Source organism: Rhinoderma darwinii, chromosome 5 (assembly GCF_050947455.1).
Source record: "Rhinoderma darwinii isolate aRhiDar2 chromosome 5, aRhiDar2.hap1, whole genome shotgun sequence".
Lineage (NCBI taxonomy): Eukaryota > Metazoa > Chordata > Amphibia > Anura > Rhinodermatidae > Rhinoderma > Rhinoderma darwinii.
The window spans coordinates 143,024,875-143,050,703 of NC_134691.1; the positions used below are offsets into that span (position 1 = coordinate 143,024,875).

At 45.6% G+C, this 25,829-nt stretch overlaps 1 protein-coding gene and 1 long non-coding RNA gene across 4 annotated transcripts in view; one reads left to right on the forward strand and one right to left on the reverse strand.

Moving 5' to 3' along the window:
• Positions 1 to 2,228: 2,228 nt before the first annotated feature.
• LOC142652512 (uncharacterized) lies at positions 2,229 to 21,640 on the forward strand. Its single transcript, XM_075828163.1, has 5 exons — positions 2,229 to 2,396; positions 2,957 to 3,647; positions 7,089 to 7,211; positions 9,958 to 10,111; positions 19,458 to 21,640. The coding sequence occupies exons 1-3, from the start codon at positions 2,229 to 2,231 to the stop codon at positions 7,205 to 7,207; spliced, it is 978 nt and encodes a 325-aa protein (XP_075684278.1). The 3' UTR covers positions 7,208 to 7,211; positions 9,958 to 10,111; positions 19,458 to 21,640.
• Positions 21,641 to 21,776: 136 nt separating this feature from the next.
• LOC142651635 (uncharacterized) overlaps positions 21,777 to 25,829 on the reverse strand; it is a 54,751-nt gene continuing 50,698 nt past the window's right edge. For all 3 annotated transcript variants that reach the window (XR_012847662.1, XR_012847661.1, XR_012847660.1), the window contains 2 exons: positions 22,357 to 22,437; positions 21,777 to 21,974 (listed from right to left, as the gene is read on the reverse strand). This is a non-coding gene — a long non-coding RNA (uncharacterized LOC142651635). The remainder of the gene's footprint in view (positions 21,975 to 22,356; positions 22,438 to 25,829) is intronic.

Consider the following 25,829-nt stretch of genomic DNA (forward strand, 5'->3'; position numbering starts at 1 on the left):
ATTGAGAGAGTTATTTACATATTGGGCACCAAATATAACGGCACGTACAGTATATTTGAATGACGGAGGAAGCTAGAAACAGTTTAAAGTGACACAAGGTTTGTGCAGCAGTGCCTATTACATTGCGCTGCACATGTATGGGCTGGTAAAAGGTTCTCTTTAGAAATCAAGAATTAAAGTGGATTTATAGCAGGGCCCACAACATGCCACAGCTTGCATACTACTGATGTTGGAGAGTTATAGGTTGCCTACACCTAATGTATCATTTTAATTATGTTTATTGTACTCATGCACACAACAGAACTACAAAGGATATCCTAAGCAGAGGTCCCAAACCTTTTTTGCTCAAGATTTACAGTCAGCTGTAACAGGAGATGAGAAAATATTAAGAATTCTACCTAAAATATTGTTAAATCCTTGAAATGCAACCGGCCTACTTTTTCATGCTACTATTTTTCTACTTTTCATTGAGGGGTTCCACTCCCATTCTGGCCAAAAAATTACAGTGAAATTCCTTTAATCTAGCATTTTATATCCCGTAGAATCTGATAATGTGGTACTACATTTGTAAGCAGGGACAATACAACTCGCTTCACTGTGCATGAGCAGTGTATTGTCACTGGCTTTGTATGCGCTATTTTCATGCGCCCGATGCCGCTCCCGGACTGACCCAGTAACTTGTAAGTTATTTTACTATTGCCTAAACGGACGGTTTAGACATAGGTGGGTTTGGAACACTAAACCCCTGCATAATGATATGCGGGTGGGTTAGTGGCTCCAAACCTAGTGACAGGTTCCCTTTAAGTTTACTGCCACCAATATCCCCAAATCTTTTTTTAGTGGCAGTTTTACCAACTGTTTTACTACATATTTTTATAATTAGTTTCCTTGCTCAAGTGCATAACCTTACATTTATCCACATTAAACTAATTTGACACTTCTCCGCCTAAGGCTATGTTCCGTCGGAACAGAATAATGGGAAAAAATGCAAGCACCGGATCCGACGAATGACAGAAACCAACGGAACCCATTGAATTTAACTCCTTGTTGCCTCAGGGCATATGGGTATGTCATGGCTGGATAGGAGTTTGCATGATTTGCCGTAATGATACGGCACGCGCGTGTTGCGGGTTCAGCACTTGAGCCCGCACTGATCAAAGCGGGAGCCGACTGTAGAACACAGTGCAATTAGTGAGATTGGGTCTAGCTCTGATACCTGCCATTTAACTCCATAAAGGGTTTTTCCCACAATCAATATTCATCACTTATCCAGAGGATAGGTGATTAATAGCTGATCGGTGGGGGAACCCCCACCGATCACAAGAACAGGATTAAGCTTGCCATTCCTGGTGGCCCCATATGAAAAGAGCGGTACTGCGCATGTTCGGCCACCGCTACATTCATTTCTGTGGGGCTGCCAAAGATAGAAGTTAGACCCCCACTGATCAGATATTTATCACTTATCCTGTGGATAGGTGATAAATATTGATTATGGGAAAACTCCTTTAAATAGCGACCGTGGTGTTGAAGTGGTTGACAGAGGGAGCGGGCTCCCTTTGTACCCCATCAGGTACAAAGGCCTCCTCTGCCAAGTACCGGGCCTAATAGTCTGCATGTCAATTGAAAAATTACATTAAAATACATTGCACTATATAACGAGTGCAGTGTATTGTACAGGCTATCAGAAGTGAAGGCCTTCAGTCGCCTAGTGAAACTAAAACAAAAGGGAGAAAAAAGTTTTTAAAAAATAAGTTTCTAGTGATAAAAACAAAGATCACCTTTTTTCCCTCATAATGTTGTTTATAACTTGAAAAAAAATGAAAAAATTAGGAAAACTATACATAATTGCCATGGCCATCCACAACATCCGGAACTATAAAAAATATCACATTATTCATCCCGCATGGTAAACCCCTGTAAAAATATTAATAAAAAAACACCAGAATTTCTTATTTTAGGTTACCTCGCTTCCAAAAAACATTTAATAAGAAGTGATCAAAAAGTTGCATGTGACTTCTGGTTCCGGCCCCGGCATGTGAGAACGTGCAGAGACAGAGCTCCTCCTCCGCTCTTCATATCTATCTGCCAGATCAGTCTGACTGTTACCGAAAGTGTCTGAGATACCTCATTACTCCCACATACTGCCGCGGGTGTTTATGGACAGATTTATTTCTGTCATGGGCAAATCTAGAACCCAAACGAAACGTCTGGCCGAACAGCAACCCAACATGGCGAAGGATCCCTTCCTGTCCAATGGTTCTCCAGACATTGCAAGTCAGGACGCTATGGGTCAGGATCCACCCGGTGAATTAGATGGCCATATTGACTACACAAAGCTAGCAACTAGCATAGCCTCGCTTATCTCACCAAACTGGCAGGAGTCGTTGTCTAAAACAGTAGCTACTTCGCTATTGAAATTCCATGCTGCTGTGACGCAGTACGAAGAAAGGCTAGACGCCTGTAACGTCCACGGTCGCTGACCACGAACTCTTCTCATCCTGCCCCCTCCCTTCTCTCCAGAGATGCCGGCACATGCGGCCGTCCTATCCCACAGTGACCACAGTGACCACTAGGGTGTGCGCGCAAGCTCAGTCCAGCCTTAAAGGGAATGTGTCGCTAGAATTTTTATTTTATTTTTTCTCTATTAAACAGTGAGTGTATACGTGATTGCACATTGTTTTAATTTTTTAAATTTTTTTCTCAAGTCAGGAAATATTATAAATTAGATTATAATTTATAACATTTCCATGTGCTGGTCACTTGAGGGAGCAATTCCCAAAATTGCAGCATTGGCATGTGGTAAAGCAACCTCATTGCTTTATGCTGCAAATTTGGAGTAGAGACACTCGCTCTAGTGAGCTCACACAATAACTCCTCCTTTCTCCTGGCTAGTGCCAGGAGAGGGAGGGGTTTGAATGTATTCAAACCTCCTTACACTGAGTGCCGCCATTTTCAGAGCGACTGCACAGTGGTAGGAGGTTGTACAGCGAGCATACCTGTGAGGAGACCCTTTGAGGCGGACGAGGAGACCGAGGAGGACGAGGAGACCAGCGAGACGAGGAGGACCGAGGAGACCAGCGAGGAGGACGAGGAGACCAGCGAGATGAGGAGGACCGAGGAGACCAGCGAGGCAGACGAGCAGACCAGCGAGGAGGACCGAGGGGACCAGCGAGGAGGACCGAGGAGACCAGCGAGGAGGAGCGAGGAGACCAGCGAGGAGGGCCGAAGAGACCGAGGAGGAGCAAGGCGGACGAGGAGACCAAGGAGGACCGAAGAGACCAGCGAGACGAGGAGGACCGAAGAGACCAGCGAGACGAGGAGGACCGAAGAGACCAGCGAGACGAGGAGGACCGAAGAGACCAGCGAGACGAGGAGGACCGAGGAGACCAGCGAGGAGGACCGAGGAGACCAGCGAGGAGGGCCGAAGAGACCGAGGAGGAGCGAGGCGGACGAGGAGACCAAGGAGGACCGAAGAGACCATCGAGACGAGGAGGACCGAAGAGACCAGCGAGACGAGGAGGACCGAAGAGACCAGCGAGACGAGGAGGACCGAGGAGACCAGCGAGGAGGACCGAGGAGACCAGCGAGGCGGACGAGGAGACCAGCGAGACGTGGAGGACCGAGGAGACCAGCGAGACCAGGAGCCGGTAAGTAACAATGTCATAGGATGTGTGGCATCATATCCAGGGAGGCTGTGTAGCAGGTCGTGTGGCTTCCTATCCAGGGAGGCTGTGTAGCAGGCCGTGTGGCTTCCTATCCAGGGAGGCTGTGTAGCAGGCCGTGTGGCATCTTATCCAGGGTAGACTGTGTTGCATCATATCCAGGGAGGCTGTGTAGCAGGCCGTGTGGCATCTTATCCAGGGTAGACGGTGTGGCATCATATCCAGGGAGGCTGTGTAGCAGGCCGTGTGGCAACTTATCCAGGGTAGACTGTGTGGCATCATATCCAGGGAGGTTGTGTAGCAGGCCGTGTGGCACCTTATCCAGGGTAGACTGTGTGGCATCATATCCAGGGAGGCTGTGTAGCAGGCCGTGTGGCATCCTATCCAGGGAGGCTGTGTAGCAGGCCGTGTGGCTTCCTATCCAGGAAGGCTGTGTAGCAGGCCGTGTGGCATTTTATCCAGGGTAGACTGTGTGGCATCATATCCAGGGAGGCTGTGTAGCAGGCTGTGTGGCACCTTATCCAGGGTAGACTGTGTGGCATCATATCCAGGCAGGCTGTGTAGCATGCTGTGTGGCATCATATCCAGGGAGGCTGTGTAGCAGGCCGTGTGGCTTGCTATCCAGGGTAAACTGTGTGGCATCATATCCAGGGTGGCTGTGTAGCAGGCTGTGTGGCATCAGATCCAGGGAGGCTGTGTAGCAGGCTGTGTGGCTTCCTATGCAGGGTAGACTGTGTGGCATCATATCCAGGGAAGCTGTGTAGCAGGCTGTGTGGCATCATATCCTGGGAGGCTATGTGGCAGGCTGTGTGGCATCATATCCAGGGAGGCTGTGTGGCATCATATCCAGGGAGGCTGTGTAGCAGGCCGTGTGGCACCTTATCCAGGGTAGACTGTGTGGCATCATATCCAGGGAGGCTGTGTAGCAGGCCGTGTGGCATCCTATCCAGGGAGGCTGTGTAGCAGGCCGTGTGGCTTCCTATCCAGGGAGGCTGTGTAGCAGGCCGTGTGGCATTTTATCCAGGTTAGACTGTGTGGCATCATATCCAGGGAGGCTGTGTAGCAGGCCGTGTGGCACCTTATCCAGGGTAGACTGTGTGGCATCATATCCAGGGAGGCTGTGTAGCATGCTGTGTGGCATCATACCCAGGGAGGCTGTGTAGCAGGCCGTGTGGCTTGCTATCCAGGGTAAACTGTGTGGCATCATATCCAGGGTGGCTGTGTAGCAGGCTGTGTGGCATCAGATCCAGGGAGGCTGTGTAGCAGGCCGTGTGGCTTCGTATGCAGGGTAGACTGTGTGGCATCATATCCAGGGAAGCTGTGTAGCAGGCTGTGTGGCATCATATCCTGGGAGGCTGTGTGGCAGGCTGTGTGGCATTATATCCAGGGAGGCTGTGTGGCATCATATCCAGGGAGGCTGTGTCTAATCCCACCATGTGTGATACTTTTTGTATATCCCTGTATCTAATCCCACCATGTGCCATACTGTTTGTATAGCCCTGTATCTAATCCCACCATGTGCCATACTGTTTGTATAGCCCTGTATCTAATCCCACCATGTGCGATACTGGCTGGCTGTTTAGCCCAGTATCTAATCCCACCATGTGCCATACCTTTTGTATAGCCCTGTATCTAATCCCACCATGTGCCATACTGTTTGTATCGCCTGTATCTAATCCCACCATGTGCCATACTGTTTGTCTAGCCCTGTATCTAATCCCACCATGTGTGATACTTTTTGTATAGCCCTGTATCTAATCCCACCATGTGCCATACTGTTTGTATAGCCCTGTATCTAATCCCACCATGTGCGATACTGTTTGTACAGCCCTGTATCTAATCCCACCATGTGTGATACCTTTTGTATAGCCCTGTATCTAATCCCACCATGTGCCATACTGGCTGCTTAGCCCAGTATCTAATCCCACCATGTGCCATACTGTTTGTATAGCCCTGTATCTAATACCACCATGTGTGATACTTTTTGTATAGCCCTGTATCTAATCCCATCATGTGCCATACTGTTTGTATAGCCCTTTATCTAATACCACCATGTGTGATACTTTTTGTATAGCCCTGTATCTAATCCCACCATGTGCCATACTGTTTGTATAGCCCTTTATCTAATCACACCATGTGTGATACTTTTGGTATAGCCCTGTATCTAATCCCACCATGTGCCATACTGTTTGTATAGCCCTGTATCTAATCCCCCATGTGTGATACTTTTTGTATAGCCCTGTATCTAATCCCACCATGTGCCATACTGGCTGCTTAGCCCAGTATCTAATCCCACGATGTGCCATACTTTTTGTATAGCCCAGTATCTAATCCCACCATGTGCGATACTGTTTGTATAGCCCTGTATCTAATCCCACCATGTGTGATACTGTTTGTACAGCCCTGTATCTAATCCCACCATGTGTGATACCTTTTGTATAGCCCTGTATCTAATCCCACCATGTGCCATACTGGCTGCTTAGCCCAGTATCTAATCCCACCATGTGCCATACTGTTTGTATAGCCCTGTATCTAATACCACCATGTGTGATACTTTTTGTATAGCCCTGTATCTAATCCCACCATGTGCCATACTGTTTGTATAGCCCTTTATCTAATCACACCATGTGTGATACTTTTGGTATAGCCCTGTATCTAATCCCACCATGTGCCATACTGTTTGTATAGCCCTGTATCTAATCCCCCATGTGTGATACTTTTTGTATTGCCCTGTATTTAATCCCACCATGTGCCATACTGGCTGCTTAGCCCAGTATCTAATCCCACGATGTGCCATACTTTTTGTATAGCCCGGTATCTAATCCCACCATGTGCGATACTGTTTGTATAGCCCTGTATCTAATCCTACCATGTGTGATACTTGTTGTATAGCCCAGTATCTAATACTACCATGTGCCATATTGTTTGTATAGCCCTGTATCTAATCTCCCACCATGTGCGATACTGTTTGTACAGCCCTGTATCTAATCCCACCATGTGTGTTACTTTTTGTATAGCCCTGTATCTAATCCCACCATGTGCCATACTGTTTGTATAGCCCTGTATCTAATCCCACCATGTGCGATACTATTTGTATAGCCATGTATCTAATCCCACCATGTGCGATACTGTTTGTATAGCCATGTATCTAATCCCACCATGTGCCATACTGTTTGTATAGCCCTGTATCTAATCCCACCATGTGCCTTACTGGCTGCTTAGCCCAGTATCTAATCCCACCATGTGCCATACTTTTTTATAGCCCTGTATCTAATCCCACCATGTGTGATACTTTTTGTATAGCCCAGTATCTAATACTACCATGTGCCATACTGTTTGTATAGCCCTGTATCTAATCCCACCATGTGCGATACTGTTTGTACAGCCCTGTATCTAATCCCACCATGTGTGATACTGTTTGTACAGCCCTGTTTTCGAGGAGGAGAAGGACCGTGCCAGTCAAAAGTGAAGACCTTGAGGAGTGCGTTAGAGGAGCGGAGATCCAGACGACAGCGGCAGCAGCAAGGGGACTCCCATCATTTTAATACTGTAAATTTGGACGGACACTCTAACGGGGGTTAGGCTAAAGTAGCATTGGGCTTTTTTGTGGTGGGAGGGGTGTTTACTAGAGGCTGCTGGTTATGTGTGTGTGAGAGATGCAAGATAACCAGTGGGGGATTATCATTAGGGCGGTTCGAGGCGGCCGCCCGGGGGGCCCAAGGCTCCCAGGGGGCCCATGGCCGCCCGAACCCCCTCATGCCCAGTGGCGTCGCTAGCACCGGAGGGAGCCCCAGTGCCAGGACCGCACCTGTCATGAGACGAGGTGAGCTTCGCTCTTACTTAGCAGCCGTGGTCTGTGCTGCTTTAGAAGCTCCCCCACCAGCCCCCCTTCCTTGCTCTACACATCTCTCCTCCTGCTGCTACCAGTCGGGACATGGGGAGGGGAGACTGTCGGCGGGCTCTGTGTCGGGCTGTGAGCAGGAGAAGAGCTGCAGTGAAGACTCCCTGCTGAACGCCCTTCACAAATATCCTACATAAAAGGTAAGTACATGTGTGTTTTCAATGTGTATAATGTGCATATTCATGTGTGTTTACAATGTGTACTTTATATGTGAATAATGTGCATAGTCATGTGTGTTTACAATGTGTACTTTATATGTGTATAATGTGCATACTCATGTGTGTTTACAATGTGTACTTTATATGTGTATAATGTGCATACTCATGTGTACTTTATATGTGTATAATGTGCATACTCATGTGTACTTTATATGTGTATAATATGCATACACATGTGTGTCTGTGATGTGTACGATAGAGAGTGTGTGTATATATACATACATATGTATAGTGTATGTATGTATGTATGTATATATATATATAGTGTGTGTGTATATATACATACATATGTATAGTGTGTGTATGTATGTATATATATATATATATATATATATATATATGTGTGTGTGTGTGTGTGTGTATGTATATATATATATATATATATATATATATTATATATATTTCAGCAGCAATCCCGCAGAAACGAGCAGAAATTCCGCTGCAGAAAAAAAGCACCATTTCCTGCATTTTTGCTGCAGAAAATGGTGCGTATTTTGCTGCGTTTTTCTCAATGTTGGGAGAATTCTGTCCACTTTCCGCAGCAGGAATTGACATGCTGCAGTACGAGAAATACGCACCGCAGGACAAAATGTCTGATCGGAAATTTTACGCAGCGTCTGGATGAGATTTGGTAAATTTCACTCACTTTGCTGCTACTGTATTCTGCGTATCTTCCGGACGGAAAATACGCAGCAATTCCGTTAAGTATGGACAAGCCCTAATACAGTAGCAGCAGAGTAGACTAGATGTGAACAATTCTTATCACACGCTGCATAATTGATAAGCGTGAAAAAAAAAGCTCAGAAATTGACCTGCGGTGCAGTTTTTTATTCCGCAGCATGTCAATTGAATTTGCGTAAACGCTGCTCATTTGTTTCGGGTTTTCCCCATTTAATTCAATGGGGAGGTAAAACCCGCAACAAATAACAGATGTTATGTAAAAACACAATTTAGAAAAAATAAAAATCTTATACGTGCCCAGAATTCTGTTTCTTCGTCCGGGCCGGCCTCCTGGGATGACGTTTCACCCCATGTGATCGCTGCAGTCAATCACAGGCCAATCACAGGCTGCAGCAGTTAATATGGGATAAAATGTCATTCCAGGGCTGCAGTGTAGCGACGATGTGTAGCACTATATACAATGGGGGGGAACGCTGTGTGGCACTATATACAAGGGGGAGTGCTGTGTGGCTCTATCTATAGGGGGCTGTGTGATGCTATCTATAGGGGGCTGTGTGATGCTCTCTACAGGGGGTTGTGTGTGTGGCTCTATCTACAGGGGTGTGTGTGGCTCTATCTACAGGGGGGGGTGTGTGTGGCTCTAGCTACAGGGGGTTGTGTGTGTGGCGCTATCTACAGGGGGTTGTGTGTGTGGCGCTATCTACAGGGGGGTGTGTGTGGCTCTATCTACAGGGGGTGTGTGTGGCTCTATCTACAGGGAGGTGTGTGTGCGGCTCACTCTACAGGGGGGTGTGTGTGGCACTATCTACAGGGGGTGTGTGTGGCTCTATCTACAGGGAGGTGTGTGTGCGGCTCTATCTACAGGGGGGTGTGTGTGGCTCTATCTACAGGGGGTGTGTGTGGCTCTATCTACAGGGGTGTGTGTGTGGCTCTATCTACAGGCGTGTGTGTGGCTCTATCTACAGGGGGGTGTGTGTGTGGCTCTAGCTACAGGGTGTGTGTGGCGCGGTCTACATGGGGGGTTGGCGCTGTGTCCCTGCACAGTGTGATACTGTCAGTATGTAGGGACACAGCCCTGTGAAAGGGGAATCGTAACACCCATTTGTTAATGCTTGTGCAAAAAGGTAGTGTTAGCAATAGTTATGGCGCGGCAGGGTGACGGTGGAGAAGGAGGGGCCCAAGTTTGGGTAACAGCCCAGGGCCCATGGTCTTCTTAATCCGCCACTGAAGAGAACTGTCTGCGTGTTTGGTGTGGGGGATTAGAGAGTTGCGGCGGCATGTGTGGTGGAGGCTGTTGGGATTACCAGTGTTGTGTTTGGGGTGAGGTAGCTGGCAGTGAAGCGGGGGCTTGTTCAGTGTGTGGGTGGGTTTGTGATTAGCGTTGGCGTGTTTGTTGTGCGGTAGTTGGCTGAGAAAAACCGGCGTGTTACAATTCTCCAAGTGATTTTTAGCTAATTAGTTAATTTTTATGTTTTTTTTAATTTTTTCGGTGGAGGGGAAGCACCGCGCCAGTCAAGAGTGAGGACCTTGAGGACAGCGATTGTGCACATTAGATCCAGACACCAGCGGCGGCAGCAGCAAGCAGAGCGGATTACCACGGTGCAGACGAACAGGCCATTTTGAGCAGCAGTAGCCAGGAATTTCAGAAAGTAAGTAAGACTGGCCCAAGGGAGTTCACTGAATTTTATAGAATACATCTATAGAAACATACATGAAACACACAAGTTCACAAAGATGAGCCAAACTAAGCAGAGTGGCGAGACAGGTAAGGCATTCTTCACAAGCTACCATGTTGCGCATAGTTCACCGGTTGAAGGTGATAAAACCATTTATAAATTTGTTATTTTATTCTTCTCTGGGAAATATCATTTTGACATGCCACATGATTGGCAGAAACGTTCTGAAATACGATATGAAAGTCCGGTCGGATGATGAGACAAAGCAAGGTTTTTCACCTGCTGCTGAAGGTCCGGTCGGATGATGAGACAATGCAAGGCGTTTTCACCTGCTGCTGAAGGTCCGGTCGGATGATGAGACAATGCAAGGTGTTCACCTGCTGCTGAAGGTCTGGTCGGATGATGAGACAATGCAAGGCGTTTTCACCTGCTGCTAAAGGTCCGGTCGGATGATGAGACAATGTAAGGTGTTCACCTGCTGCAGAAGGTCCGGTCGGATGATGAGACAATGCAAGGTGTTTTCAGCTGCTGCTGAAGGTCCGGTCGGATGATGAGACAATGCAAGGTGTTCACCTGCTGCTGAAGGTCCGGTTGGATGATGAGACAAAGCAAGGTGTTTTCACCTGCTGATAATTACTTTGTGATTGCCGTTGACGTCTACGTGTTTTCACCAGCAATCTTTTCTCTACGGACGATTTCAGTCAAGGACTACTGTAAACATTTCCATGTTGTCTCCTAACCAATCGAAATGTCTTTTACGGTTTCTTCTTCCAATTTCTATTTTTATGTGTTTGTCCCTACCCGTCACTGTTGCCTTTTTTTCTGAACAATTTATTTGTGACTACGGAACAAAATATTTTTTTGTTCTGCATGTAATTCATATATTTGTGTTTGTGCTGAAAGTCATTTTATGTGTTACTTTGGAAGCCACTTAGGGTTTCATCAATAAAAAAGAAATTGGTTTATAATAGGAAAAATACAAGTAATTTAGGGTAAGTCACACAAATCTGCTCTCCAAAGACATGGAGATGGTGAAACTGTCCGGCACTGTGACCATTGACTGTTTTGCAGTGATAGTGTCACACTACACACTTTATTTTTCATCCTTGGTGAACAGTCAATTCCCTGTTCCAAACAGTTACCTAGAAACAATTTTACAAATTCAAAACATAATTCTCCACATGACATATATCTGCCACCCACCAGTCAATATTTAGGGGTAACTTTTAGGGGGAGTTCACACGCAGTGACCAAAAAAGTCAGAAAAATAGGATGTGTTTTCAGTTGAAAACAGCTCCGGATTTTCAGATTTTTTAGTAACAACTCCCGTTTTTAGCAGCGCAGTTTACTGTTGTCCCTTTTGGAGCTTTTTTTCAATGCCGCCAATGAAAAATGCGTCCAAAAAGGTTCCAAAAAGTCTCCTGCGCTTCTTTTGGGAGCGACAGAAAGTGCATTTCTAATCTTTTTTTTGGTTTCTTGTTTATTGGTTTGACGGCTTGGGAGTGATATGGGTCAATTATTACACGACTTTTCAATTTGCGCATAGAAAACACAAACTCACAAAGCTAAATTTGAATTATAAGTATCGTTGCACACACTACATACCTCATTGTGGGTATCACATGTCTTTATTGCTGATAATCGACCTTTATTACAGGAATTATGTTTTCTCATGCCATAATTGTAAACGATTTGCCAGACACAGCTTCTGTGTCTACGCCCGTGGGCAATCAGTCTGCACCTGCTCCTATATCTGTGAGACTGACTCCATCTTCCACCACTCAGGATGGCAGGCTTAGGAATGGGAGAGCCTATCACAGCCTGGCCAGACGGAGCTAGTTCCCGCCCACTGTCTATTTATACCTGCCTTTCCTGTTCCTCCTTTGCCTGTGATTCTTCTATGCTTGTTTCCTGGCTTGCTGCTGCTGCTGCTTGTACTACTCATCCTCTGCTTGTTATTGACCTTGGCTTTCCATCCTGAAATGAATGGCCAAACGGAGAGGACTAATCAGTCTCTAGAACAATATTTAAGGTGTTTTATCTCTGACTGTCAACATGATTGGGTCTCATTCATTCCCCTCGCCGAATTTTCCCTTAATAACCGGGTCAGTAACTCGTCAGGGGTCTCCCCCTTTTTCCGTAATTTTGGGTTTAATCCACGGTTCTCCTCCGTTTCACCTGGTAGTTCCAACAATCCCGAGGTAGATGTCGTTCATCAGGAACTGTGCACAGTCTGGGCCCAGGTTCAGAAGAACCTAGAGGCGTCCCAGAGCATACAAAAGACTCAGGCAGATAGAAGACGTTCTGCTAACCCCTTGTTTGTGGTCGGGGATCTGGTGTGGCTATCTTCTAAAAATTTGAGCCTTAAAGTCCCATCTAAGAAGTTTGCTCCCCGGTTTATAGGGCCGTACAAGGTCATTGAAGTCCTTAACCCGGTCTCCTTCCGACTGGAGTTGCCCCCATCTTTTCGAATGCACAACGTCTTTCATGCCTCCCTCCTTAATTCAAATAGTTTTTTATTGAAGTTTTTCAGACATATAAAACAATACAACAGTACAACAAGCCATCACTGCCAGTCTGTCTTGTCAAACCAAAAATATAGTTGTACAGGGATTCAGAATATAATCTTGTATAACATACAATGAATCAATGCAGAGTATGAGAATAATATAGGTCCACTACAACACGACCCATAAGCATATGGACTAGACGTATCACAGTGAACCAATCAACCTCGCAAACCCCTTCAGATCTCAATACCGACAGATCAGAGCAGAATATGGCCACAGCAGTGGTAACAATAACAGAAAAAAGAAAACAATAAATAACCAATGAAAACTAGTCGATTTACCCTGAACAGATTGTCTAAATTATGTTTCGTTTATGAGGGACATGTACAGAAAGATGATCCGACCCATGCTGCCCAGTGAACGTTAAAAGAGAGGATTGAGAAATTACCGACCGCTATTGCTCTTTCATACATAAAAGTGGTGTTGATCAATGCAATGAGTTCGGGTACAGGAGGGACTTCAGGTTTTTTCCAGTATCTTGTTATCACTAATTTAGCCATTACTAGGATTTTGCAGGCAAGTGTCCTGTTTTTCCAGGGAATATTATCTAAGTCTAGGAATAGCAAGGACGTATGTGGCGAACTAGGTAAGCTCATGGAGAATACATCTTCCATTAGTCTGTACACTCCCACCCAATATTGTTGAATAATGGGACATGCCCACAGTATATGGGTAAGTGAGCCCCTGTAACCGCAGTTCCGCCAACATAATGCGCTAGAAGCGGGGTACATTTTATGTAAGTGGTCCGGTGTGTAGTACCACCTAAACAAAGTTTTATTTGCAGCTTCCAAATGAGAAACACACTTGAGCGACTTATGTATCCAAGTCAAGGCCCGAGACCACTGGACTTGTGTGAAAGAGGTCTCCAACTCTCTTTCCCAAGCAACTATCGGGTTCGTTTTTTCAAAGACCGAGTGGGAAGACATGGAGCAGTATAAATGTTTTAAGCCCCTCGTACCTTTATTGAAGCTGTTCACTAGTAATAAGTTCCCCTGGAACCGAAGGCCTACATGACTCTGGATGAAATGTTTAACCCTGATATACCTGAATATTTCATTTTGTGGGAGGGAAGAGGACTTGGTCAGGTCAACAAAAGCTCATAAATGTTTCCTCCTGAAACAATTGTTCACACGTCTTGATGCCGTGTACTTTCCATTTACCTAGATCAAAATCGACATTTGCTAATTCTAGAAAACCTATCGGAATATATGATCTAGGTATGTCTAATATGTCAGAAGCTTTCATGTGCATATACGCCCAACATTTCACAGTTGCTTTGGTGAGAGGGAACATTCCCCCTGGAAGTGGTAAGCCTGCTAGTGGTAAGTACAATAAGGCCTTCAGGTGTTTTGAGCCTATATATGACGCTTCAATCTGCACCCAGTGCTTCGAAAGGTCTTCTCTCCACCAATGTATGGCTTGTGTGGTTAACGTTGTCACATAATAGCTATATAAGTGAGGAACGCCCAAACCCCCCGAGGCCTGAGTTTTATACATGACTTGCGTGGCAATTCTCGGTCTCCTCTTCTCCCAAATGAAGGACATTAATAGGCGTTGAGTGCGTTTAAAGTATGAGGCAGGGATCGCAATAGGGAGTGTCCTGAAAAGGTACAAAAGTTTTGGTAGAACCATCATCTTAAATGCCGCTATTCTACCCAACCAAGAGACCTCCACCTTCAGCATTCTATCAATATCTGCCTGGATCACCTTGTTAATAGGTATATAATTTGCTTCAAATAAATCTTTATGATGTTTGGTCAAACGCAGACCCAAATATGTTATCTCCTTCATGTTCCATACAAAATTATATCTGGACTTCAGAAAGTGCAGGGAAGACGAAGAGATATTCAAGGGGAGGATCTGAGATTTTGAAGCATTAAGTTTGTACAAAGAGACCCTGCTGAAGTGTTGTAAGCTATCCATCACCGCTTCTAAGGAGGTCTCTGGGTTAGATAATGATAGAATTACATAATCTGCATAGAGAGATATGGTGTGAGTTTTTGATCCTATTTTAATACCCTGGACTTCCTGGTGTAATCTGAGAAGTTGAGCTAACGGTTCCATAGAGAGAACGAATAAGAGGGGCGACAGAGGGCACCCTTGTCTAGTGCCATTGGTAATTTTAAAGTCTTGGGACGAAACCCCATTAGTATAGATTTTTGCAGAGGGGTCTGAATACAGAGCCTGAATAGCCCCGAAAACCCCATTTTCTGTAGTGTTGCAAAGGCATAGGACCAGGAAATACGATCGAAGGCTTTTTCAGCGTCCAATGCAAGCAATACAGAAGGAATCTGGTGTTGTTCAATGTGGTGTAGCAACCCCACAACCCGTCTTGTGTTATCAGAGCCTTGTCTCCCCTTTATAAAGCCAGTCTGGTCGTCTGCTATGAGGAGGGGTAATAGAGGGGCCAGTCTGTTGGCAAGGGTGGAGGCATACATTTTCAGGTCAATGTTAAGTAAAGAGATTGGCCTAAAATTTTGGGGTTGATCAGTGGTTTTCCCAGGTTTTGGAAGTGTAATTATTAAAGCCTCTTGGTTTTCTTTGGGGAAAGAACCAGAAAATTGTGCTGATTGAAATAGTTTGCATAGGTACGGGGTGAGGGTCTCTCTAAAAGCTTTATAATATGCATTCGTGAGGCCATCCGGCCCAGGTGCTTTGTCCGGGGCTAGTTTAAGGATAACTTTTTGTACTTCAGAGTCAGAAAATGGGGCATTCAGACTCTGCACCTGATCTTCCGAGAGTTTAGACAAGGGAATGTCTTGTAAGAAGGTTTGAATGTCCTCCATGGTAGGGTGTGAAACAAATGGGTCTGATTTTAGATTGTACAAGGATTCCTAGATCTTAAATTGGTGAGCAATTTATAACAGATGTTCAATATGGGCCTGCGAGTTAGGATCAAGTAAAAAGGGGATTTTCGTTTTTTGCCTCTGTTGTTTAAGGCGGGAAGCTAATAGTTTGCCGGCTTTGTTATTTTGTGAATAGTAACGAATTTTAGTTTTGCGCAGTGATTTCTCATATTCAGATACCATCGCTAGACGTAACTCTTGACGAACGCTACGTAGGTTCTCAGCTTGTTGGGCTGAAGGCGAGGTCTTGTTTAACACCTACAATGCATACAATCGCTTCGTGAGGTTAGTAATTATGGCTGCCCTTTGCTTCCGTTCGCTGTGTCCCATACGGAATAAGGACCCACAAATGTATGCCTTATGTGCATTCCACAATGTGCTATCCTGTACATCTCCCGTATCATTACTCCTAAAGTATTCTTTCAGGTCCCTCAAAATGTCCTGTTTATATTTAGTGAGCAAGAAGATATGGATTACATCTCCAGACAAAGGCGTTATTGGCAGTATTGTGTTCTTGTAATGTGAGGGTTATGGCTGCGTGATCTGACCAAGTAATCCCTTCGATCCTACAATTCACTAGACGAAGCAAGGAGTTCTTGTCAGTAAGGAACATGTCTAGCCTAGAATAACAGTTGTGTGGACTAGAATAGAACGTATAGTCCCGTTCTGTGCCATGTTGTATTCTCCAACTGTCATACAGGTCTTCCCGCTGGATTAAGGTTTTTAAAAGGGGTTGCCCCAATCTATCACTTGAGGTGGAATCCAAAGCTACATCCATCACCATATTAAAGTCCCCACATACAATTACCTTGCCATCTTTGTGTTTGTTTAGGGCTCTAAATACTTTATGCATGAAACTCAACTGCCGCGTATTAGGTTAACTAGGGTAGTTTTAACGTTGTTAATGAGGCACACCAACACAATGTACCGACCGTTAGCATCTATCTGGACGTGAACCAAGTGGAATGCTACAGTGTTCCTAACCGCAATCATTACCCCTTTAGATTTATTATGGAAGTGTGAATGAAAGACATGCGGGAAAGCAGGGCACTTAACTCGGTGTGCGTCTTTAGCCATGAGGTGCGTTTTTTGTATACACAGGATATCGCAGGCCTGTGATTTGGCCTCTTTCCACATATAATTACGTTTTTGAGGGGTATTCAACCCATTCACATTTAAAGACACTAATTTAAGCGGAATTTGTACATTGAAATCAACATGCTAGGACTCCTTCTCCCACAACCCCGACATCATGACCCCCGACCTACCCACCGGAATCGTATACCAACAGATCCAGGAAAAGGGCAGCTTATGAACCCTTTGATCCACGTGTAGATAAGGGGGAAAAATCTAAATTAGGATTAGTAGTTTCAAAAGAACATACAATCTGCCCAAAAGTACAAGGTAAGACTTAGTCATATATGAAGCATAGTTTCCAACACATAAATCATACATAACAGAGAACAAAACAGCAGCCAAGGCTGCCAAACATACGTGTAACAGTCATTGTGAAGTGGAATCCAAGATGGTCGTCATGTGCACCAATTTTGGCAGTGCTGAGCCCTTTCAAAACGGTATTCAAACCCCATTAATTGTGCTTGCGGGTTTTCCGGGAGACCTGTTGCCAATCAGCCAACAGTTGACGTGGAGGGTTTGTCCCTGATGTGGTCGGGAGGTGAATCTTCATGTTCCACTGTTGTAACAACTGCAGACCTTCTTCCAGAGTTCCAATGACGTGCATATTGTTGTGTCGTTTCACCAAAAGCTTCACCGGGAACCCCCAATGATACATTATTTGATTTTCCCTAAGTGCTGCCGTGATGGGTGCCAAATTTCTTCTCAGTTGCAGAGTTGCGGCCGACAGGTCTGTAAAGACCGAGATCTTACTGTTTCGAGCTGGCATCTGATCCTTTCTCCTAGTGGCCTGCATCAAACTTTCTTTGACATGAAAAAAGTGAATGCGCGCAATGACATCTCGTGGGACATCTTCAGCAAGGTGTTTAGGCCTAGGGAGACGATGTATTCGGTCAATGATCAAGTCCCTTTGTGAGCACTCTGGTAGCATGTTTTTTTATGAAATCTTGCACACATGCATTGAGGTCTTGAGGGTTAACTTCTTGGGGGATGCCCCTAAATGTGACATTATTACGCATCGATCTGTCCATGTCCGCCATTTTGGCCTTGACTTGGGCTAAATCATCCGCCATATCGTAATGCGCATCGATTAATTCGTTATGAGATGATGTGACTTCACCCATTTTGTGTTCTAGGTGTTGTACTCTGTGTTCCACCTCTTGCACTGAGGCAGACAGAGGGTTAATAAGGCTTGCCATTCCTGCATGCAGGGATTGCTGTAAGGCCAATAACATATTCTTTAACATCAGTTCAGTAACTGGATTTGCAGAGGACGGTAAACTACCCAACATATCACATGAGGCCTCTAGAGGTGTCTGAGGTGTAAAAGCTGCAGTGAAGGAAGAGTGTCTTACCCCATCTGAGGGCTGAGCAGAGCTGGCCCAGTTGCTTCTCTGTGAGCCAGGGCTCTTGCCTGAAGGAGAAGATGGCGCCGAAACAGCAGGCCCACGTGGAGCGGAGCGTATAGAGCGGGTGTCGGCGTCCTCATGGTGCGACCTGGGACTCGCTACCGGGAAGTTCCCCTTCAGCAGGGGTGAATTTAAAGTCCCCACCGGGTCTGAGCTGCGCCGTTTGTGCGCTGTCAGCTCTGATCTAACTGCCGACGGCGGGACCGAGGTAAGTGATCCGGCCTGGGAGCCTGCGTCTACAGTGTTTGCAGCGTCCCCATCCTCCAACGGTATGAGGGGGTAAAAGTCGGTGAGTTTCACCGGTTTGGGGGCCGGACGTCTCTTCCTCGGCATCTCCAGGGTTCAGGTGCACACTATGCGGGTGGAAGGTTCGGGTGGAAGGCAGTCAGCCGTCGCTTTATGTCGCTGGGTGCAGGAGCTCGTCTATCAGGCGTCCATCTCTCTCCACAGCCAAGCCACGCCCGTATGCCGCCATCCTTAAACGCTGCTCCCCGTCCTTGCCTCCCTCGAGGAAACCTCCGGTCCCTGTTCTCACCCCTGAGGGGGTAGAATTCGAGGTGGCCAAGATTGTGGACAGCAGGATGGTCCAAGGCTCCCTCCAGTACCTGGTCCATTGGAGAGGATATGGGCCTGAGGAGAGGACTTGGGTAACCGCCCGGGATGTTCACGCTGGGGTATTGCTCAGGAGGTTCCACCTTCGTTTCCCCAATAAACCAGGTCCACCTAGAAAGGGTCCGGTGGCCCCTCATAAAAGGGGGGGTACTGTAAAGGATTTGCCAGACACAGCTTCTGTGTCTACGCCCATGGGCAATCAGTCTGCACCTGCTCCTATGTCTGTGAGACTGACTCCATCTTCCACCACTCAGGATGGCAGGCTTAGGAGTGGGAGAGCCTATCACAGCCTGGCCAGATGGAGCTAGTTCCTGCTCACTGTCTATTTATACCTGCCTTTCCTGTTCCTCCTTTGCCTGTGATTCTTCTATGCTTGTTTCCTGGCTTGCTGCTGCTGCTGCTGCTTGTACTACTCATCCTCTGCTTGTTATTGACCTTGGCTTTCTGACCACTCTCCTGCTCAGCGTTTTGTACCTCGCTCTCTCCTGGTTTGACTCGGCTCGTTCACTACTCTTGTTGCTCACGGTGTCTCCATGGGCAGCTGCCCCGTTTCCCTAGCTTCTGTGTACCCTTGTCTGTTTTGTCTGTCTTGCACTTACTGAGCATAGGGACCGTCGCCCAGTTGTACCCCGTCGCTTAGGATGGGTCGTTGCAAGTAGGCAGGGACAGAGTGGCGGTTAGATTAGGGCTCACCTGTCTGTCTCCCTACCCTGTCATTACAATAATCTTGAAATTTATTATTTGACAGAAATGCCATCTTGCATTGTGTCTGGTTGTGACAGCCGGTCTAATCGAGGTACTTACTCTAAAGGAGAGATACTGCATGTTTTTCCAGGCAACATTGAAAAGATAAAAGTTTGGCTCCAACAGGCCAGACAATCGTTGGACAATATTGATGCACTCTCACAAAGAATTTTGGAAGGAAAAAAACAAGATTTATTTATACTATGTTCCAAACACTTTGAACAAGACTGTTATGTGCATAAGTCGGAATAAAAGGTACGATGGCTGAAGGAAAATGCAATTCCCACTATATTCCCTTATCTCCACCATGTAAACGGAAACGTATAGAACATGAACACAATTATTCTTTGGCAACCCAATGCATGGAATTATCTTTGGCTTCTACATCCACCAATAGCATTACACACGTTTCTCCCGGTACCTCAATGCAAAACGATGCACCAACGTCAATTTGTATTTCCCGTGGTTGACATTCACTGGAAACAAGAAAAAAAGGAAGTTCATAAAGAAATGAAACAAAAAGCATTGTGTCTCCTTGGTGACGGACAATGTGATAGCCCTGGGTATAATGCTAAATATTGTGTGTACACATTGATGGATTCTAAGAGAGACAAGATTGTTGACTTTGAAATCGTTTAGGTTACACAAACCACATCTTCTGTGTCTATGGAAAAATTGGACTTTCAAACCTGTTTTGACCGTGTTCTTCTTGATGGCCTAAATGTGCACGTTCTTGCAACAGACCGTCATGTCGGCATACGTAAAAAAAATGCGTGAAGACTACCCTGAGATTGAACATCAATTTGATATATGGCATTATGCAAAGTCCATTCGTAAAAAACTGAAGGCTGCGAGTAAAAAAAGAAGCTGTTCCGAAGTTGGTGATTGGATCACGCGAATCACAAATCATTTTGGTACTGTTGTTGTACTGCTTCCGGTAATGTGGATGTGCTGGGTGAAAAATGGCTCTCTGTACTTCACCATATTCTGAATGTCCATGAATTCAATGGTGACATTGTCACAAAATGTGATCACAGATCTTTAGACATTGATGACGAACGAAAACACGATTGGATGTCAAAAACATCTGCAGCCTATGAACAGTTGGAAAAGATCGTAAGTGATAAACAGCTATTGAAAGACTTTCCCCACTTGTCACATTACTGTCATACTGGAAAAATAGAGGTCTTCCACAGCTTTCTTCTGAAATACCGACCAAAAAGAATACATTTTTCTTTTGACAGAATGGAAGCATGGACTAAACTTGCTATTTTGGCACATAATTATAATACTAAACGGGAACAATCAAGAGTCCACCGACAGAACATAAAGTCGGATCTGCTTGGTAGCATGAGGTATAATTTAGTTTTCTCAAAACTAAGCAAAAAATAGACTGTAAAGAAAGTCTACGTACCAATGTCTTTCTCACATCTCTTTCCTATGTTTGTCAATGTCATCAAATTGGCAAAACAGGAAATTGAACATAGTTGGCAAACACGGACATTGACCCTACCACCAAACATAGCCACAGAACCACGGCCGGATAAAGCAGCTGCTGTTATTGCTCACAAATCCCGTTTGTAATGTACTGAACTATGTTGTTTTTGCCCTTCTCACAAAATGCCTTGCAGAAAAAGCCTTCTGTTTTGTACTTTCTAGTGTCTTATGATATTATGTCTCCGGCTAAATGTAATTATTTACAAACTAGTCCCTCTTCACTAGCACCCATAGTATGAAGTAAACACACAGCCCTGTAGGGAACTTCATTGTGTTATTCTCATCAAATGTGTTATTGTTGAGAAATTGACAATTATACCAACGACATGAAAATACATAAGTTGTTATTTCTGATCAATGGAGAGGCGAAGCACATAAGCAAAGTCAATATAATATTTGATTAATCTACAATATATTTTAATATCTTTTGGAATATAAACATACTAGCTTAGAACTATTTCACACTATTTATATGGTCTGTCACTGGAAGAATTTGGAAGCAAACTATGTGTGTGTAGATTGGATGTTGATTCTGGGATTTATTCTGATTGCCATATTTGGAGTCGGGAAGGAATCCCCCCCCCCCAAATAAAGTACAAAACTAAAAAAACGGGGCTATTGGCCTCTGCCAACCTGGGGGTTTTTGCCTTCCTCAGAATCAACACTAGCACTTTATAGGCAGTATATTATTTTCTATTATGTACAATACATATCCTGTGTTACTATGTTCTAAAAAATAAACAATAATTTTCATGATCTCAAAAAGTAACAGTGTTTGATCAAATTTTTTTTATTGTAAAATAAAAACATAGGAAATTAAACAACCAACAAATTTCAAAAATCAGCCATTTCAGAAGCATTATAGACAGTGGCTTGTGTGAAACCAACGTATCGGTGGTTTTCTTCTGGAAAGATTTCTCTGACTTTACGGACAGCACATGCTGGTATGCTCCGCCGGTTTTTTGGTCCTAGGTAACCGTGAACCCACATCGTGAAAATTCTGTAAGCTACCTTCCGTAACGACCTGTACAGGATTAAAAACTTTCTTGATTAAAAGTGCTATATAAACATTTTAGGCATTCACATTTGTACAGTATAGAGGGCAATCTTATACTGTCACCCCTAACATGGTCATATTCTTAACATTAGAATCTGAAAACATAAGAGCTCGCAAAGGCTGTGGCGACACATCGGTTGATTGCAGCGTGTAACACGATCCAAAATTTACTGCTAGTCTTACACTAACCACATAAGAATTTGGGCTGACACATATATTAGCCACATGCATGCAGGTCAAAATAAAAAATAAAATATATATTACAGGCATAAGGCTATGTTCACAATTGCATCATGCAAAAATGACAATACCATAGGTATCAAGTAATGTCACAAAATAATGTCCTTACATGTTATCCATTGGTGCTGGATGTGTTGGACCAAAACATTGATACATTTCACAGAGGGTTAGTTTGTCCTTGTCGAGACATCTGTCAATAAAAGTAGGGTGCTCTGTAATGCATGGCATAGGCTCATCTTCCTCTTCCACTTTGTTGATCACATTGCGTATATCTTGACCAGGGCCGCCATCAGGAATTTCAGGGCCCCCTACAGCTAAATTTTCTGGGCCCCCCTACCGTGGCACCGCCTGGTACCCAGGGCCGCCATCAGGGGGGGTATTAGGGGTACTGATGTGAGAGGCCCGGCCAAACCTAATTGAAAGGGGGGCCCGGCAAACTGCCGCAACTTGCCTTTGGTAGAAAAAAAACAGGCCCCTGCAATGGGGCCCGTTTTTTTCACAAAAAGAATGTCATGAGCTGCGAGCCCCCCTTTCAATTAGGTTTGGCCGGGCCTCTCACATTAGTACCCCTAATACCGCCCCCAGGGCCGCCATCAGGGGGGTACTGGGGGTACTGCAGTGAGGGGCCCGGGCATAAATTTTTAAAAAAAGGGGCCCGCACTCTGCCGCTGGAATGAATATACTCACGGCAGTGTGGCTCTTACGATTTCATTTCGGTGAAAGGAACAGGTCCCATCACGAAGCAGGGGCCCGTTCATTACATCAGAATAAAACCGTAAGGGCCCGCTGGAGAGTGAGATGTGCCCGCCCCTCCTCCTCCACAACAGCGTGACAGCGTGTGGGGAGGAGACAAGGGGTGGAGACATCACAGCAGCGGGAGTTATGAGCTCAGCCTCGGAGGATACGTCCAGCAGCAGCAGCAGTCGTCGTCGTCTTCTTCCTCAGACACAGTGAGTACTGAGTTATGTCTGTGTCCGGCTGCTGCTGCCCGAAGCCTCCTGAAAAAATCTCCTCCTGCCCCCATAGAAAGTAAATATCTTACCCACGTCTGTATTATGTTAACACCGCAGCATAGGATTGTATCAGCTCTACGGCTCTTATCTCCCGTCCTGTGTAACATGTGGCAATAAACCTGTCTTCTCCCTCTGTTTACACAAGACAGGAGAAAAGAGCCGTCCTGGAGCTGATAGTGATACAATCCTATGCTGCAGTGTAAACTAATACAGACGTGGGGAAGATTTTTGCTTTCTATGGGGATGGGGTAGAGTTAGATGATAATGGGGGCAGGGAGATGATAATGGGGGCAGGGAGATAATGGGGGAGGGAGATGATAATGGGGGCAGGGAGATGATAATGGGGGCAGGGAGATAATGGGGGCAGGGAGATGATAATGGGGCAGGGAGATGATAATGGTAGCAGGGAGATGATAATGGGGGGCAGGGAGATGATAATGGAGGCAGGGAGATGATAATGGGGGCAGGGAGATGATAATGGGGGCAGGGAGATGATAATGGGGGCAGGGAGATGATAATGGGGGCAGGGAGATGATAATGGGGGCAGGGAGATGATAATGGGGGCAGGGAGATGATAATGGGGGGCAGGGAGATGATAATGGGGGCAGGGAGATGTTAATGGGGCAGGGAGATGATAATGGGGCAGGGAGATGATAATGGGGGCTGGGAGATGATAATGGGGCAGGGAGATGATAATGGGGGCAGGGAGATGATAATGGGGGCAGGGAGATGATAATGGGGGCAGGGAGATGATAATGGGGCAGGGAGATGATAATGGGGCAGGGAGATGATAATGGGGCAGGGAGATGATAATGGGGCAGGGAGATGATAATGGGGCAGGGAGATGATAATGGGGCAGGGAGATGATAATGGGGCAGGGAGATGATAATGGGGCAGGGAGATGATACTGGGGCAGGGAGATGATAATGGGGCAGGGAGATGATAATGGGGCAGGGAGATGATAATGGGGCAGGGAGATGATAATGGGGGCAGGGAGATGATAATGGGGCAGGGAGATGATAATGGGGCAGGGAGATGATAATGGGGCAGGGAGATGATAATGGGGGCAGGGAGATGATAATGGGGGCAGGGAGATGATAATGGGGGCAGGGAGATGATAATGGGGGCAGGGAGATGATAATGGGGCAGGGAGATGATAATGGGGGCAGGGAGATGATAATGGGGGCAGGGAGATGATAATGGGGCAGGGAGATGGCATTGGGTAGGGAGGGAAATTATGCTAGAGTGGGAAGGAGATAATAATGGAGGGAGGATGGCACTTGAGTAGGGATGCACGATGCATCAAAACTTCGATACCGTGCACCCCCAAACGGTTCGATACCGTTATTTCATGTATTTCGATACTAAGCTGTGCGGCCGCACAGCTCAATATTGTAATACATGAATGTATGAGAGCGGAGCTGCGGCTGTGTAATACAGTCACGGCCCTGCTCCGGAGTCCTGACATGTGCGCGCCGCCAGGATTATGTGATGCACTAATGAGCGGCGGCACTGAAAACAGAACATGGCGGGCGCACTACAAAACACCCCCACATCTTCTGTCTTCAGTGCCTGAACCGCCGCTCATTAGTGCAGCGCCGCCCGCATCACCTCGTGCTGACCACATGCGGGGCGGAGCAATGGTTGTATTACACAGCCGCAGTCCCACTCTATAAAGGCAGAGATCAAAGAAACCTCTCATCTCCGCCGCTATTCCCCTGAATGCTGCGATCAAAGCTGACTGCAGCATTCAGGGGAAAATAAGAAGGGGGGGATGCCCCTTGGATCGCATCACAGGAATCCCTGTGACGCGATTGAGGGACATACCATATATGGGCAGACAGCCCAGGGTCCAATGAAGCACCCCAGGGCTGTCTTACCATATTTCCTGTTAGGGCATACTCAGGTCTGTCCTAACAACTGCCTGTGTACTATCCGTATATAGATATATACCAGTACATTAAAGTTTAAAAAATAAAGTAAAAACATAAAGTAATGTTAAATTTAAAAAAAATACACATACACCTTTTTTACAAAACACATTAAAATAAGTCTCAATACATAAAATATTCACATATTCAGTAATGGCGCGGCCGTAATAACCTGCACAACAATTTTTTTGCGTCATTTATGATGTGTATACTGTAAAAAATAAAATAAAAACTTCTTTCACTTAATAATGTGAGGCGAGGTGTGATGATGAATTTAACCTCCATGTGCCTCACATTAATAGTAATTAACCCCATCATGTACCTTACACATTAACCCATTATAATTGAGGAACATGATGAGGTTAATTACTATTAATGTGAGGCACGTGGAGGTTAAATTTACCATCGCACCTCGCGCCTCACATCAGAAATGGAAGAACTGTTTTGGTTTTTTATTACTGTTGGCAAAGTATCGCTTTGGTATCGAAATCGCAATACTACACAAAGCATCGGTACCGAAGTCCAAATTCTGGTATCGTGACATCCCTCCACTGGAGGAGGCATTATACAATGGTGGGGGGGGGGGTAATAATTGGGTGAAAAGTGATGATATCTGAAGGGAGGGGAGAAATTATACA

What these genes read in the sequence shown, in the direction of transcription:
- LOC142652512 (XM_075828163.1), top strand. Translation starts at nt 2,229, where the DNA reads ATGGCGAAGGATCCCTTCCTGTCCAATGGTTCTCCAGACATTGCAAGT. An exon ending in AGGAGTCGTTGTCTAAAACA is followed by an intron (nt 2,397 to 2,956) that starts GTAGCTACTTCG and finishes CGCCATTTTCAG; the next exon opens with AGCGACTGCACAGTGGTAGG. An exon ending in ACCAGCGAGACCAGGAGCCG is followed by an intron (nt 3,648 to 7,088) that starts GTAAGTAACAAT and finishes CTGTTTGTACAG; the next exon opens with CCCTGTTTTCGAGGAGGAGA.